This window comes from Monocercomonoides exilis (genome assembly GCF_001643675.1).
Source record: "Monocercomonoides exilis strain PA203 chromosome Unknown scaffold5-2102611, whole genome shotgun sequence".
Taxonomy (NCBI): Eukaryota; Preaxostyla; order Oxymonadida; family Polymastigidae; genus Monocercomonoides; species Monocercomonoides exilis.
Window position 1 is genome coordinate 495,787 of NW_027150550.1, and position 16,232 is coordinate 512,018.

At 38.7% G+C, this 16,232-nt stretch overlaps 1 protein-coding gene across 1 annotated transcript; it reads left to right on the top strand.

Moving 5' to 3' along the window:
- Positions 1 to 307: 307 nt before the first annotated feature.
- On the top strand, positions 308 to 16,002 carry MONOS_5489 (putative wd40 repeat protein; the record flags this gene model as incomplete). The annotated part of the gene is made up of 2 exons (XM_067875640.1): positions 308 to 344; positions 821 to 16,002. 2 exons carry the CDS (start codon positions 308 to 310, stop codon positions 15,775 to 15,777), a joined length of 14,994 nt encoding a protein of 4,997 aa, XP_067734177.1. The 3' UTR covers positions 15,778 to 16,002.
- Between the last annotated feature and the right edge of the window lie 230 nt (positions 16,003 to 16,232).

Below are 16,232 nucleotides of genomic sequence, written 5' to 3' on the forward strand. Positions count from 1 at the left end.
TTCAGATTTTTGTGAATTACGCTTTTATTACTTACTTGTCGATATAATTCACAGTAGAAAATTTTTCTTTTTTGAATGGGAAATGTAATGAATAGAGAAGAAGCCTTAAAAATTGTCCACAATGAACTGGAAATTGAACCACTTTTTTTCTATCCTATATCTGGACATAAAAGCGATTACGAGTTCTATTGCGAGGTATTAATATTACAAAATGTTTTTATTTTTGTTTTATTGAATGTTTTCTCAGTTTAAGGAGAATAGAACTTTTAAAGAAGTTATTGACAAACATTTTTTCAGTACTTTTTCCATGTTATCAGACACGGTTTCATTTGGAAATCCGTTGCGTACGATTATAGGACTATATGAAAAGCAAAATGTACTCGAAGAGATTAAATTATTGTTTGTCTTTAAAAGCGTTAAAGGCTCAAGATATTGATTTTTTGATTTCTTCTTAGATTTCCAAAAGAAACAATCAAAAATGATTTGCACACAAGTACTGTAGAAGGACTTGTGCAAGTGCTTATTCATCCTTGCATATATTTTAAATCTATACTATACCAACGCCAACTTATAAATGATAATTCTACTTTAAGTTGTGCCTTAAAACAAAGAACAGTTGAACAGACAAATAGCAAATATTTATTTGACGAAGACAATAAACATTTTAGAAGGTTTAATTTCTTGAAAGAGACTATATGGGGAATTGTTGAATGTTCTGAGTGGGTTCTAACACTTAGTGAACCAACTTATTTTAACTTGTGGAATGTGATGCATTGTTCGAGAACCATCATTTCTGATAGCCTACTTTCTGCTATGTCAGATTCTAGTTTAATTGGACTGAGTATATGCGGAATGGGAGAAGATTGCTTGATGGAAAATAGTATTGAAAAATTCGACGAAAAATGCACTGAAAGAAATAATGAGTTATTTAAAGATTCGAATAGAGAGAAGAGATATGAGATAGGAATGCATCTTGGAAGAAGATGGGGAGGTTCAGGAGCATCTTCTATTTTCGTCAACAGAGTCTTCAACGATTTCAGTAATTCAGATTTTTCAAAAAGGACCAATATCTTGCAGACTTCTTCGATCGGAGCAGACGCGCCAACTGCTGAAGGAACAACGACAAAAGTTCATCTTGTATCGTATGCAAAACAAAGAGTTTCTCCATTTGCAGCAGATGTAACTCAAAACGAATCCACTTCACAGAAATTGAATACTCGAATTCCATCTACAGAACCTCCTCTTGTTAGCAGCATGCCATCTGCCATTCCTTTGCAAAATCAATTTTCCGAGCCAACAAGTTTACGTTCAGCCTCACCAGCAATTGGAAGAGAACACAGGACCAGCGTTGAAGAAGGTGAGCTTCGCATTAGCACCACACTGGGTAGCGGCAGCGGAGCAGTGGCTGTTAACACATTGCCAATGACGACAATTGTGAAAGGGTCTTTGCTGAAGTCCAAGAGCGATGAGCGGAGAAGCAGCATAAACACCAACAGCAGTAGTGGAACACACTTTGCAATTAATACAGTCTCGGAAAAGATGAGGAGGAAGGCAAAAGCAAGCGGAAGAGTGCAATCAAAACAAATTAGCATGAACACTGGAACATATTTCGCGGGAACTGGAACAACTCTCCAATCTGATTCAAGCAGTAAAGAACAAATATCGCCTTTTGCGAGGGAGTCTGCATATTCAGGTCAAACTGCTCCATACTCACATCGCGTCTCTGACGCTTCGTCAACTTCTTTTCTTATTCAGAATCAGGAAGCTGAAACAAGCTTGGAATTGAAATCCTCGGGAGTATCGTCCTTATCACCCTCAATGAATTCTACCATTCAGTCGTATACCAGCAGCAAAGAAACAAATACTTTGCCAACAGATCCATCGCCACTTTCAGCGATTTCAATTTCGTCTCAGGTTCATCCCCAATCACCAATGAACCAAACGCTTGCTCCAACTGATCAATCAGCAACATTACCGTCTGTAAACAGTTATGGAGAGGACACACATCCAACTGCTTTTCCTTCATCCACAACATCACACCATCATCTCCATAAGCCATTTGGCATGCTAAATCGATGGCACGAGGCAAGAGAAGGAAGAAAAACGAAGGGAAAGGAAAAAATTTGGGGCGGTGAATATCTCAAAATGATTCCAGATCTTCAAGAATCGAAAAGAAGTCAAAGCAAACGAGCCAATATGCTATCAACAGGAGCTGTAAGTCAAGCTTCACATTCAGTGCATTCGTCGGCTCTCTCCATTACACCCAGTTCTTATGACAGATCTGCAGACACATCGCAGAAAGTGCTAAATACACTTTGGCAGCGCGCTTCACAGCTTAGCAGGCGCTGCGGAGATGGTGCCGAAGGATATGATGTGCGGGCTGTCCGTGTTGAAGTTGTACTTATTCAAGTTTTGCGTTCGTTGCAGCGAATGCACAAAATTGGATATGCCTATGGGGAATTGAACACTCGCAACGTGTATGTGTCAAAAAGAGGATGGAGAGTGAAGCTCAGAAGGACTCTTCGCAGCTTTGCTTCGAGAAAAGAGTCGACTGAAAATCAAAGTGATTCAGCAGAGATGAATACAAAGAAAGGTGTTAATGAAACTTGTAACCCGTCTAATAATATTGTTATTATTCGCGGCATTAGATACAAATCTCCAGTTCTTTCGCTTTCTGAAGCGTGGGGTGCTGGAAAGATCGATAACTTTACGTATCTTCTGGGCTTGAATCATTTGGCTGGGCGATCGCTGAACGGAGACCCTGCTGCACATCCAGCGTTTCCGTGGGTGATTTGGCTGGGATACGGAAGAGAGCAAGAATCACAAAAGAGGAAAAGAAGGAAGAGGAAAAGAAGAGAAAGAAAAATTAAATTTGAGAAGAAGGAAAATAAAGATAGCGAAAGTGGAACTTCAATTGCAAATGCGAAAAGTTCACGTGAACAGAAAGAGAAAGAAGAAAATTTCGATAAAGATAAGAATAATGAAAGTGACTATGAAGAAATGGAAGTCGAAGGGAGATATTTGAGAAGTTTTGATGAAGAGAAAATATGGTTGCTAAAGTGGATAAAAAGATGGGAAAGATGGAAGAATCGCCGTAAATTGCGCGAAAAGAAGAGTGAAAACGAACATCTTAAAAACAAACAGCAGAAAGAGGAATTTGAATTACAAAGAGAAAACATAATGAGAACAGATTACATGAATGAAAAAAATAATTGTCTTTTGAAGGAAGAAATGGAAGAGGACGAATTGAGCGAGTTGAATGAATGGGATGTCAGTTCGTCGAGTGAAGAGGAAAGATGGATGTGGAGAGATCTGAAGCAGACAAGGTGGCGCATGGCACGCGGAGACGAGCAGCTGGATGAAGTATTCAACGGGATGAGTGGGGGTGCAAACACCAGCGGAGCAGACAAAAATAGAAGAGCTTTTGGAATGAAAGTGCAATTTAACCAAAATAATTCAGCTTATTCTGATACAAGAGACCCTTATTTATCGATACCACATGTGATATTGACTCAATCACCTGAAAGTGGGACAGGAAGCTCATCTGTTCTTCCTCTTCCGCACCACACGCCAGACTTGCTTTCTGATCACGCTCTGCTAACGTATACAGCTCGGCAGCAGCCAATTGCTTTGCTTGAACGATATGTCCGTTCTCCATTCACTCCTTCTGAATACCCACAGACTATCAGTGCTTTGTTTGAGAACACGCCAGAGGAGTGCATTCCAGAGTTCTTTGATGCGGATGCCATTAACGAGGAATCTACTTTGTTTCATTCATTGCACAGAGGAACTGAAAGGGGATGCGTTGAAGTAAATCAGCATCTTGAAGGAGAGACTGCGCAGACTGCACAACAGTCATCAAAGACACTGCCTGATTTGCAGCCTCCTTCCTGGTGCGAAGGAGATCCTCTTTTGTTTTTGTACATTCATCGATGCCTTCTTGAAAGTGACTATGTTTCTGAGGCACTACATCATTGGATTGACCACACATTTGGCTACCTCATCAGCGACACTATTGCTGGGATTGGTCGAAGGACTGTTTGTGGCTCAATTTCGAGTGAAGTTCCACGCAGCGGGCCCAGCGGAGGAGGGTTTGTGCAGCTGTTTGGAGTGCCTCATCCTGCAAGAAGAGAATTTGGATGGAAAAGTCAAAGGGAAAGAAGAAGAAAAGCAAAAGAGAAGATGAAAAGATATTTGGAAGCGAATAAAAAACTGCAAAAAGATTCTTTTAACAAAAATGAAATTGAAGGTGCTTTGAAAGAAAAAGGGAGACGTTCACAATCGAATAGGGGGAATGATTCTTTCATTGATCTACTTCAAACATCAAACAAAGAGTTGGCTGAAACGATCGGAGAGAATTCGTCAAAAGAGTCGTTTTCGTCTTCAGTTGGAATGTCCACAATTCAAACACAGAAATGGACGTTATTTAAAAACGAAAGGGGTTTTGAGAAAGGCTTTGAAGAAGAGGAAATTGAAGAAGAGATCAACAAAAACATTATTGAAGGGAGAAAGATGAAGATGGCAGAACTTGAGGAAAGGAAAGAAAGATTGAAATGGCTGGGAATCAAAGGAAAGAATGCAAAGAACACTCAAAATGAGAATATTACTAAGAGAAAAGAGAATGAAAGAGATATGCATTATTCAGAGAGAAATGAATTTTTTACACAAAAACAACAAATTGATAAGTCCTTTACCAACGATTCTGTTCAAAGATTATTTGGAAGTATTGAAAAGAGCAGAGATCGTACGTTTTCGCGCCTTCTCCAAATGAAGGCACAACTTCCACAGCAAAATGGTGATATTTCCAATTCAGAGAATATTTCTGCTCCTTCTGCAGCTTCTTATCGGTATTCGATATTTCACAAGCCTTCGTACTTATCTTCCCTTTTGTGGGACCATCCATTCACGCATATTCATCAACAGCAGACTCCTCCAACTCATAGTACGAAGTTGCCTCCGTATCTGATGTTTTCTGTGGACCACTTTGATCCAGTTTGCTTCCAACAAAAATCTGCAAAAGCAAATGAGGAATGGGAAAAGCCAACTGTACTTTCAGAAAGCAGAGAGAAGAACGGGCTTTCATCTGATTTTGCTGCTTCTCACTTTCATCCACATGAAGAGCCATTCACGAAAAGAATCCATTCAGAGCATGTGCAAAAATTCCTGGCTGATGCACACAGAAGGAACTGCTCACTTACTACACCTCCTGATAATACTTCAGAATTCAATTTGATTAATGAAAAATCTTCAGAAAGAAATCCTTCTTCGTTTTCAAAGACTTCTGAATCCAAAGTTTCAAAGCACTCACAAACTGACCGAGAAATTGCAGATGATATTTTTGCCTTTGGATGTCTGTGGGCAGAACTAATTCTTGGCATGCCGGCTTTTTCTTCATATGATGCGAAGGCACCATCTTTCCATTTTCCTCTTTCTTTAGATTATTCTGCGCTTTTAAATTCTTCCAAAAAAAGTACTTCTGACAATCGCCAAACATCTCCATTGTTCGTGTTTTTGCCATCAAACCAACCATGCCCTTCATTTGCTTCTGCGTTGGCTTCTTTGCTTTCTGCACTGAAAACGCGAACAACACCAGAAGTTGTGTCAACAATTGCATCGTGTTTGAATCCAAATCCGCTTCTTCGTCCAACATCCGAAGAATTGTTGGAAAAGGAAGATATATTCGATGAAGATACCAAAAGAATTGTAGAAATTTATGAGCGAGTGGACGGAGTTTTTACTGATGATGTTGAAAATAGCAAGTGCAATGAAGATGAAAAGAAGGGAAAAACTGAGCAATTTCAACTTAACAAGCCTTTTGGCAATGAAAGAAATGAACAAAGCAAACCACAGTCATCTGACGCAATCAAATTGAATGATAGTCCGTCAACAGATTGTGAGCCTGTAGTGCTGGGGTCATCACAGAAATTAGCCGAATCTAATACACATAAAGAAAGCAATAGCTTGGAAGAAAAAGTTTCTCAGATGGCCTGTCAACTTCTTATGTGTTCTTCAATTATGTTTGAGATGGATCAGGCGCATCGTTCTTTCTTGAAGCCATTTGTTTTATCGTTTTTCACATTGTCTCACTTCTGCTCTTCGTCGCTTCAGCTTATTCCGTTTGCGTTGCGATTCTTTGGGTCTTCTTTTCTTCGCTCCACGCTTCTTCCTCAGCTTGTGCTGCTTCTCAACACGTATTTGCAATTTGACCAGATGCCCATTGGACTGTGCGCATTGTCGCCATTTGTGGAGACTCCTGTGGATCGGATGATTGCAGATCTAAGGATTAAAGAAAACAGAAGGAGAGGAGTGATGAGAAAAGAAAGAGCGAGACGCAAATCTTTTTTGCGAAAGAAAGCTGAAAAGGAAAGGAAGGAGTTAGAGCTGAATGAAAAGACTGGCACAAACCAGATAAATACTATTTCTCATTTTTCATATTCAAATGGATATAATGTGGAAGAGAATATTCAATTGGCTTCCTCTAGTGCTTCTCCTCTTCATAATGAAATTGATCTTCCATCTTCATTGCCAATAGAGAAGCTCTTTACTTTAAATCATTCTCTTTCAGGTGGAGATCAAATTGCAACAACAGTATTTTTGTCCATTCCATCTCTTTTATCATCAATGGCAATTTCATCTTACTCTTTTTGGCTTGGAGCTGATGCTGTATCATCTGTAATTGTACCGTTGCTGGAAAATGGCTTAACTCAGACAGCAAAAAAGTTATTGAAGTTTGCTGTTGAGGAAGAAAGCGAAAATTATAAAATTACAGGTAGCAGAAGAGATGCAAAGGAAATACAAGAAGAAGGAAATAAATTAAGCAATAAAAGCGAATTGCACCTCAATGAATATTATTTAACTGAAGAATCAAAAGGGAACAATCCTCCAAACCCCAGTTCATATTTATGTTCTCAAAAGACGACACAGCAATTGCAAATTGCATCAAAACTAGCTAATGTAAGATCACTTTTTGATGTTCATATGTTTTTGGGAAGTGCATTGGCCACTCTCTGTGCAACTCTTCCGCCTGTTGTTGTGTCATCATCAATTGTACCATTTCTATGTAATTTTCACACTTATCCTTTTATTTCATCTCTTCTTCTTTCAACTCTTCCGCGCTTATCTCCTTCTTCCGTTTCTTCTTTTGCAACACTTTTAAGCGATCAGCTGGAAAGACACACAAAAGATGGACAGAAAGTGTGCGTAGAAAGTGTTTCATTGTATTTGTCTCTTTTAAGGCGACTTTCCGCCTCTCGTGTTGTAAATGTGCTATTCTCAAGAAGGAGCAGAAGGAATTTGAGCGTATTTATTGATGAATGGATCATGGACAGGGAAGAGAAAAACAAAGAAAGAATGAAAATTAGTGGAGTTTCGTCGAAAGAAGAGCAGGTTGATGAAAACGACAAACGCAAAAAAGGGAAAGAAAGCAAAGAGAAAGAAAAGAACGAAAATTCAAGATCAAAAGGAAAAGATACTGAAAGGAATAATAAAAAAGAAATCCCAAAGGAAGTGAAAGGAACGAAAAGAGAAGATATCTTTGAGCAGCCACCAAGTGATAACGATTTGGTCCGGATGATGAAAATGATGAATTCGGTGGAAGATGCCTGGCTCGAAAAAGAAGAAGATAATTTGAAAGGAGAATTTAAACGATATGCAAATATGTTAAGAGATGAATATCAAAAAGAAACTTGCATTGTTCAGCCAGATGATAGGAAAGCATTGCAAACAACTGCCTCACCATCATCAGATAAACTTGATTTCAATACCTTGTTAAATAGCGACGAGAAATCAACAAGCAAAATTGAAGCTATGAAAGAATCGACTTTTCCAACAAAAAGAGACGAGAAATGCGATTCATCAACCATTGCTATTCCTTCGGATTCGATTCTTCAATTTGATAAAAGCTCAAGAAAAATTGAACCTTCTTCATTATCTACAAGTTCAGATTCTTCATCAACAAATGTCTTCGCTAATGTTTCTCATTCTTCCTCAAATGCAACATCTTCAAATATACTTCCACCAGAAGCACTCGATTTACCTACAAAAATACCAGAAAACCAGCATTTCTCAATCGGTGCACAAATGAGACTTGCTCTTCAGAGCTCTCCTCTACCAATTTCAAATGCAAGCAACCTGACTCAAACAGCATCTGAGGCAGAAGTCGAATCAGATTCAGAGTTCAACTCAATAAATGCATCACAAATTGGAGCTTCTTTGGAGGATTATAAAGGCGAAGATGACAACGCAGACCTTGCAATTGATGGGAGCATATCTCCAAAGCCGAAAAGAGATGGATTTTTCTCGATATATAAAAAGAAAGCGAAAAACATAGACTCAACAGGAGCAAATCAATCACAGCAACCAGATGGCTCTCAAGCTGGCACATCAATTAGCCAACTTTCGTCTGATTCAGAAAGCCTTATTCCTTCTGCTCAGCCTGTTCCACCTGAATCACGAAGTTCAACGGAAGACGCTGCTGCTTCAATTGCACAGGCAAAAAATATCCGTCCGCAACCTCCTCGTTTGCTCCTACCAAGTTGCATCCCATCTCCGTCGCTGTTTTCTGATAGGCAGGTGATGACTTTAACTGAAAAAGATCTCCAGTCGTCTGCTTTTCTCTCTTTTGTGTATTCTCCTTCAGATTCCTATGCTCATCTGCTGGACTCATTTCTAAAGACATTGGAACAAAAATTGGATAGACTGAATTTGCCATTCATATTTCGTTTGCTGATTGATCCATTTACATGTCTGGGTGATTCATCGCCATTCTTATTGCATCTCTCTCCACATGCACTTGCGCCAGAACCGTTCGCTCATGTATCATTTTTCCCTCCTTCAAATATGTCTGCACTTTCTTCATTGCCTTCTTTTAATTTATTTTCAATTGAAACATCGAAAAATGCAGATAGTACTTTTGCTTCGACGCCTTTTCAAAAAACATTGGATCTTTTATTCCTTCTTATTCAGCTTGCTTCTTTTCTTTATGATGTTTCTCCTTCCTCTTCTCTTCGCCAAGTTGCTTTGCTTTTGTTCACTCATTGCTTTGCCGTTGTTGTTTCTTTTCCTGCTCTGCCGCTTCCATTTTTCCATTTATGTGCTGCTCTGTCTGCGTGCTTGGGGCTTAGTGATTGGTGTATTGCTTTTGAAACACTTGTGAAATTGAAGACCGAATCAATGCTTGAAAGAGAGCAAAAGAAAAGACTGAAAGAAAAAGAACGCAAGAGGATGATTGCTGAATTTGTTGAATTATTCAAAAAATTAAAATCTGAAAAAGAGTGCAAAGATGATAAGATTTGCATTAACGATGAGAAAAACATTTATGAGCAGAACGTTCATGAGACATACACAAAGTTTACTCGGCATCTATCTCCTTTCTATTCTGCATTTTACTTCCTGAACGTTTCAACATCCCAAGCTGAAGCTCTTTTTGAAGACTCTTTCAGTGAAAAGAGTAACAATGCAAATTCTTTTGAATCATTTCTTCCCTTATTGTATTTATTTTCAAATCCTGCTCTTTCTTCAAAGTGCATTTCATCGTCTGCACAGTTCTTGTCTCAGCATAAGGACATTCAATCAGCACAACTTCTTCTTCCCGAATGGGTTGAGTCAAGAGGTGTACTACAGAATGCTCTAATTGCAATGCTGAAAGTGAACCAGCCAATGCTAAGACACACCGCACATAGGCTAATCCCAACAAAGATGGATGCAGCAACTTCGAAAATGAATTCATCTGCATCTAATGAAGACAAGACTACCCATTCATATGCATTTAACATTGCTCAAATTACTTCTTTCACATTTCTATCGATTGTTCCTCCACCGCTGTCTCCATTTATCTCTGCGGCATCTATTCATCGCACAGACAATACTCTCCTCTCAGCTCTTCAAGCAAAGTTGAGGGTTAATATCCAAAAAATATCAGCCAGAACTATTTTGCATGAAACTGATTCTCCTCAATTTGCGCAAAAAATGAATTCTAGCGACTCTTCTTCAAGGAAGTTCCCAATTGATTCTCCCTCTGAAGCAGAAAAAACACCAGCCATTATTGAAGCTCCTTCTTCACCTGTAGATTATCATCCTTTGCCTTCAAGCGAAAAACACATATCTTCTTCTGCTGCTTCCTCTATTGGTTATGATCAACCCGCACTTACAACAACAGAAAAGATTCATGTGCAGCGCAAACTGTTACGAATGTTGGAGATTATGTCACACTCACCAGAAGACGTGCGAATTACACTAAAAGAAGAAGAAAGCAACGAAAACAGAGAACAAAACAAACTAACAGCGGAAGAAGCAATGGCAGTGATCCAAATATTACGGGAAAAAGAGAAGGTTGGGAGAGGATCTCGCGAAGGAAGGGCAATTTTAAGGCTGTTGGAAGGGAGTGGAAGAGAAAGGGAGAATGAGAAGGTGATTATTGGTGGAAAAGAAGCAATACACAAGTCGGACTATGCGTATTCCTCGAAGTCCAAAGATCGCGACTCTGATTCAGAAGACGAGAGCAGCGAGGATAACGAGGAGAATGAGGAGGACAGCTCTTATTCTGGTTCTTCTTCATGGATAGATTCTTCGTCTTACTCGTCTAGTTATACTTCGAGTGATGAAACAGATGAAGGCAATTTTGATTCGTTAGCAGAATCTGACGAAGATGAAGAAGACGAAGAGGATTACGAGCTCAGTGAAAACGAAAGCAAGAGAGATGCACTTAGCAGCAAGCGAGAAGAGGATAATACCAGAACCAGAAGAGGTCGAAGCAATATGCGCAAAAGCAAAAGCAATGAAGATGTCACATCTGAAAGAAGTGAACATTTAGCTGTGAATGACAGCGAGGAAAAGAGTAGAAAGCGTCGTCCAGGAAACAAGAGAAGTTCGGATGGAAATGCAGTGCAAAGCGGAAATGGTGGATCAGATAGAAGCCAGCGTGAGCAGAGATTGAGAGAAAGACGATTCAAATACTCGCAAAGGAGGAGATATCGCGAATCGTCTCTTGAAGCCTCGGGTCATTCGTCATCGCCATCTCAACAACCTCGTCAAATGACAGCAAAGGCACGCGATGAAATGAACCTTCGATTGGAAGCGTATAGAAAAAGAAAGGAAAGACGAAGAGCAGAATTTTTGGTTCTTCTGTCGAATCTTCCAGACATTGAACCGAAGCAATTTGTAAAAGTTGATTCTGTTTTATTTGGAACGAAAGGAAATGAAAAGAAATCTCTTATTTCGCAATGCACGTACAGTCCTATGATTAACTCTTTCAGTGATTCTGTTGCAATTAAAAAAGACACATATCAATGGGCTGCTGGTGGTGCAACAATAACACGCCAGCCTCAGAATCTTTCTCAATCGTTGTTTAATAATCGTAAAGAATCAAATTTATCAGCACAAGTCAATCAACAAGAATTGAACTCCAGCTCTGGTCGATTGCCTCAACAAAAGATACAAAAACAGTCATTAATTCAGCCTTCAAACCAATCTTTTGACACTTCTTCAAATTCTTGGCTTCTGGATAATTTTCAAACAACAAACGCAAATGGTACGTTCCAAAATAAAGTTTTGTATACCATTCTTCCAACAGCTACCAAACGCCTTTCATCCAGAGAGCCGCTTGTCCAACATCAATCAGAGTCTTTTGGCTCAAATGTTCAATCAGCATCCTCGTTTACAAATGCTTCTTTTCAATCACCTGCAATATCTTCTTCTTCTTCTTCAGTTAATTCATTATCTTCTTTAGTGCCAAATGCTACGAATACACTTCAGCTTTTACATGCTCCTGTTCAGTCAATTATTTGCTCTCCTTGTGAATCATTCTTTGTTGCCGGCTCTGACTCAATCAGAATCTTTTCACTTATTTCAGAGCCAAAGGCACCCGTTGCAGAGTATCGTGGTCACAAATTCGGCAGCGTTTTTCCTGTTACTGACATGTGCTGGATGATGGGAAGTGTATTTTCAAGTGGTAACTCGAGAGAAAGGCAGACAGCCTATCGAAAATTACAAACTGGGAAGGGATTCATTGGAAAGGGATATAACGATGAGTTGTTGGATTGTGCTGAAGAAGAAATTGGAGAAAGTGGAAGCGCATTTTCAGAACGATTTGCTCTGAATGAATGTGCAAAAGGTAGAATTCAAATAAAAAGCAATACAATGTCTTCAGTTGAAGATTCTCCTGAGCCTTTTCCAGTTTTTGGAGAAGCCCCAAAACCCTTGTATCGCGCTGTGATATCCACAAACCAAGACACTGGAGCAAAATCAGAAGCTGCAAGCGAGAAAAATGAAGAACCGAATTTCTTAAAGCAATTTAAGCAACCACTGAAGCGAAATTGTTCACCATTTTCTGAAATGGGTATGCACAGCGATTGCAAATTCGAAAACTTTGGGAATTCGAGTTCTAAACGAACACTCAACTCTTCGTTTTCAACACGTGCTTGGATTGCTTCGTGTGCTGGGGATCTGCATGTGTGGGATGTTGAAACACAAAAGTGCATCTGGGATGGAGGGAAAGCATTTTGTCAGGGAATAAACACCCCTTGGATGAATGATGATTACAATGAAAGAGAAAGAGAAACAATGGAAACGTTTTCTCGAAAGATAGCTGAACCAAAAGGAGGAAAATTGTTTTTCAACAACCAAAATATTCTTTATTCGCCTTTTTATTCAACTTCTACCTCTTCTCCTTTTTCTCCTTCAGCACAAACTTTTGCATCGATCCAAAGTCAATCTTATTCCATTTTGCGCAATCGAGTTACCACATGTATAATTCCAATTTCACCAGATATTGTTGCAGGTGGAGGAAGAGATGGATTTCTTCGACTGTTTGATGTCCGATCAAAATCTGTTGCTCAGTCATTTTATGTTCCATCTCTTCTTTCAACAGACGCAGAAAGAATAGATTATTATTGCTCTTCAAACAGAATGGCTCAAAAAAATATGAAGCGCTCTTCTTTCTGCTTTCGCGATTCACTTGATGAATGCACAAAGCCAGCTGTTGATGCATTTAAAAACATTGTTCTTGAACGAAGCGGTGTGACCTCACTTTCATTTGGGCTGACGGAAGAAGACAGTCCTCTTTTGAGACTTTTGAGTAGAAATATCAATGATGATCTGTCAGTTTCTCAATCATTGTCCACTCATGACATCTGTGAGTATTATCAGAGCAATGGTTGTTTACCAAATGTTGATGCTTCTGAACAGATTTTGTCGGAATTATTGAAACTTGCTCATTTATCAGGAGTCCAAAGGATGGGAGGATTAAGCAGAAACGGAAAATTGTCTTATTCTGTTGGTGGATGGGGAGATATTACAGTTGGTTGTACAATTGGATGTGGATGCGGTGATGGGAGTGTGTCTATTGTGGATGGAAGAATGGGTAAGCCACTCTTTACGTGGAAAACACATTATGATGAGCGTTGCCAACAAAATTCTCAGAATGCTGATGCTTTAAGCGATTCGACTGAAGCTAATAAAGCAACTTCTGATTCATCAAACACATTTGTTCAGCCTCAAGTTCAATCTTCAACGATCCAATTTAGTGCATATTCCAAGGGGATTACACGAATAATGCACAACAGTGCTGGAGTCGTTACTGTTGGAGCAGATGGCGTGGTGGAAACATGGAAAGCTCCACCAAGTGGCTTTTCATGCATCGATCCTGTTCCAGAGTGCATTATCTCGACTGTTGCAAAGGAAATTATTGATGAAGGAGAAAAGCAACTTTGGCAGGGAAAGAGAGAGACCGAGCTTCTGCTTAGCGATTGCAGAAGTACTTTGCTTGAATTGGAGAAAGAAAAAGAAGAAAGAAGAAAAACCAAAATGATGAAAAAGGATAACAAAATTGGCAAGAGCGATGAAAAAATGATGGAAGAAGTCCACATTCGAAAGCCGGTTGACTTGCAGAATTCTGAAACAATGGAAATAAAACAGAGAATAGTTGAAGTCGGAACAACTTTGAGTAAAGTATTTGAATCTTCAACTTCAGCACAACAAATTGCATTTTCTCCGGATGTTATTTCTCCGAACCCAACTCAAAGTTCGGAACCAGTCAATGCTTCTTCGATGCTGTCAAAAGCTATTCAAAGAAAATTACCTGAAAAAGATGATTATTCTCGTGTACTATCAAAAAGATATTCAACAATTTGCTCTGTGATGCATCGATACGTTGAACTTTTTTCTGTGACTCATTCAAATGCTTTCTTCAGCATATCCAAGAAAACACCAACATTTTCTGTTGTAACTCAGCTTCCCTCGCAGCCATCGTTGGAACAATTTGGTACATCATCACTTTGTATTGCTTCCACTCCTTCGCCATCAAACCTGTCAACATATTCAACAATTACGCATCTTCCATCAACGTCGCAATTTCCAACAAAGCAGTTTATTTCTCAACCATCTATTGCCAATACAAAGCAGAAAGGCATTGCAGGATCTCCACCTTCTGTTTCACAGTTGGGTTTGTCTGAAGCTGGAGATCGTATCACTTCTCCAGTAAATGAAAATCAACAAGAATCATTTTCTTCATTTTCTTCGATTGATGTTATGAGTCCTTCTTTGATTTCTGTGGCTTCAACGTTTATCAGTGGAAGCTGGGGATTTGGGGCACATCGAGGCACTCCTGTGAAAGTGAATGCTCCTGTTGTTAATCGAGCTGCTCTCCACACAGCCTCTTTGCACATTCCAACTTCACTAACACTTTCATCAGCCATTTCTTCTCCCCTTTCAGCAACAAGTAATTCTACGATGAACCCTCTTTTAAGCGCAAATTCTGATATTTTTTCGGAATTAACTTTACCAACTGCATCGATTCCTGTTAATTCAAAGACAGTTTCTCAGCCAATTGTACCCTTTTTGATTGCTCGAAACAATACGATTGGGTTGAGTTCTATTCCAATTGGAATGTCAGACAAAGTTTCAATTTCAATGCGTATTATGCATTTGGTATCTATTTTGCAAAGGATAAGCGGGAAAAAGAGGGTGGCAAGTCTAGGAATGGATGGGATAGAAAAGATGATAATTGAAAAGAATCAGTCAAAAAGTGAAGTTTCTGAGAAGCAAAAATTGGAGGGGCAAACGAGTGATAACGCTTCAAAAGAAATGGATACCAAAAAAGCAGTTTCAAAAGTCCAGGCTGACCTGCAAAAATTAGCTGAAGAAATCGTAATCAAAGAGAAAACTCGTATTGAGCAACAAGAAATGAAGGAAATGGAAAAGATGTCAAGAGATGCACTGGAAGAAGAACAAGAATTAATTAAAGAGGAAGAAGCTTTTCTGGAAGAACTGGAAGGATTGATGAGGGTGTGCTTAAGACTTTGTGATGAAGATGCCAATAGCATGAATAAACTCATTGAAGAACTCGAACAAGTCAAAAATATGAGAAAAGAACTGAATATGAAGTCAACTGTGCTAATCAACGAAAAAGATGAACGGATGATGCATTTTGAGGAAGAAACTTTACATGCGCTAATTTCAAGACTTACATCATTTTTATTAAAGTACTACTCATCTCCTCTTATTTCCAATCAAAAGAATGAACTGAGAAGCGATGCAGATTTTAATTACGATAATTTAAAGATGAATACAACCAGCGAGCAAGAAATAAGCTCAAATACAATTCCAAGAATATCGAAGCACAGAAATATTGGAAAAGAACCTGAAACAATAACAGTGAACATCACTCTCAAACCTGTTCCTCAAACAATGGAAAATGAATGCATTCAGTCTGTTTGCGCTGTTCCATGTTCAGGCATTATTATCGTTGGTTGGAGTGATGGAACGATACGAATTATGTGCTGATACGCAATGTTATTATTTTTTAAAAAAAATTCCTGTTTAAATTGATTAGATTTTTGTTATAATTTATTAAAAGTTGTTTTAATGATAGCTTTTTCGTTTTTTCTGTTTGGAATTTATGTACTTTTTTGAAATTGAAATAGAGATGATTCTAACGTTTTATTGTTTGTGCAAAAAATGCAAAAGAAATTATAAATAAAAAATGAAATTTTAAAGCGCATAAATAAAGTTTGTCTAATGACACACTATTTTTTAGGACAAATAATTGAGAAACGAATTAATCAATGAATTGAGTTTTTCAATGAGATTTTTTCAAAAAATTTCTGCATTTTTCGGTTGAAGCCATTATAAAATCCACAAGAACAAAAAGCTTTGTTTTTTGAATTAATAAAAAGAATGTCACAAAACAAATCGAACGGTCAAACTAACGAAATCATTTATAAGAATGATTGGATTCA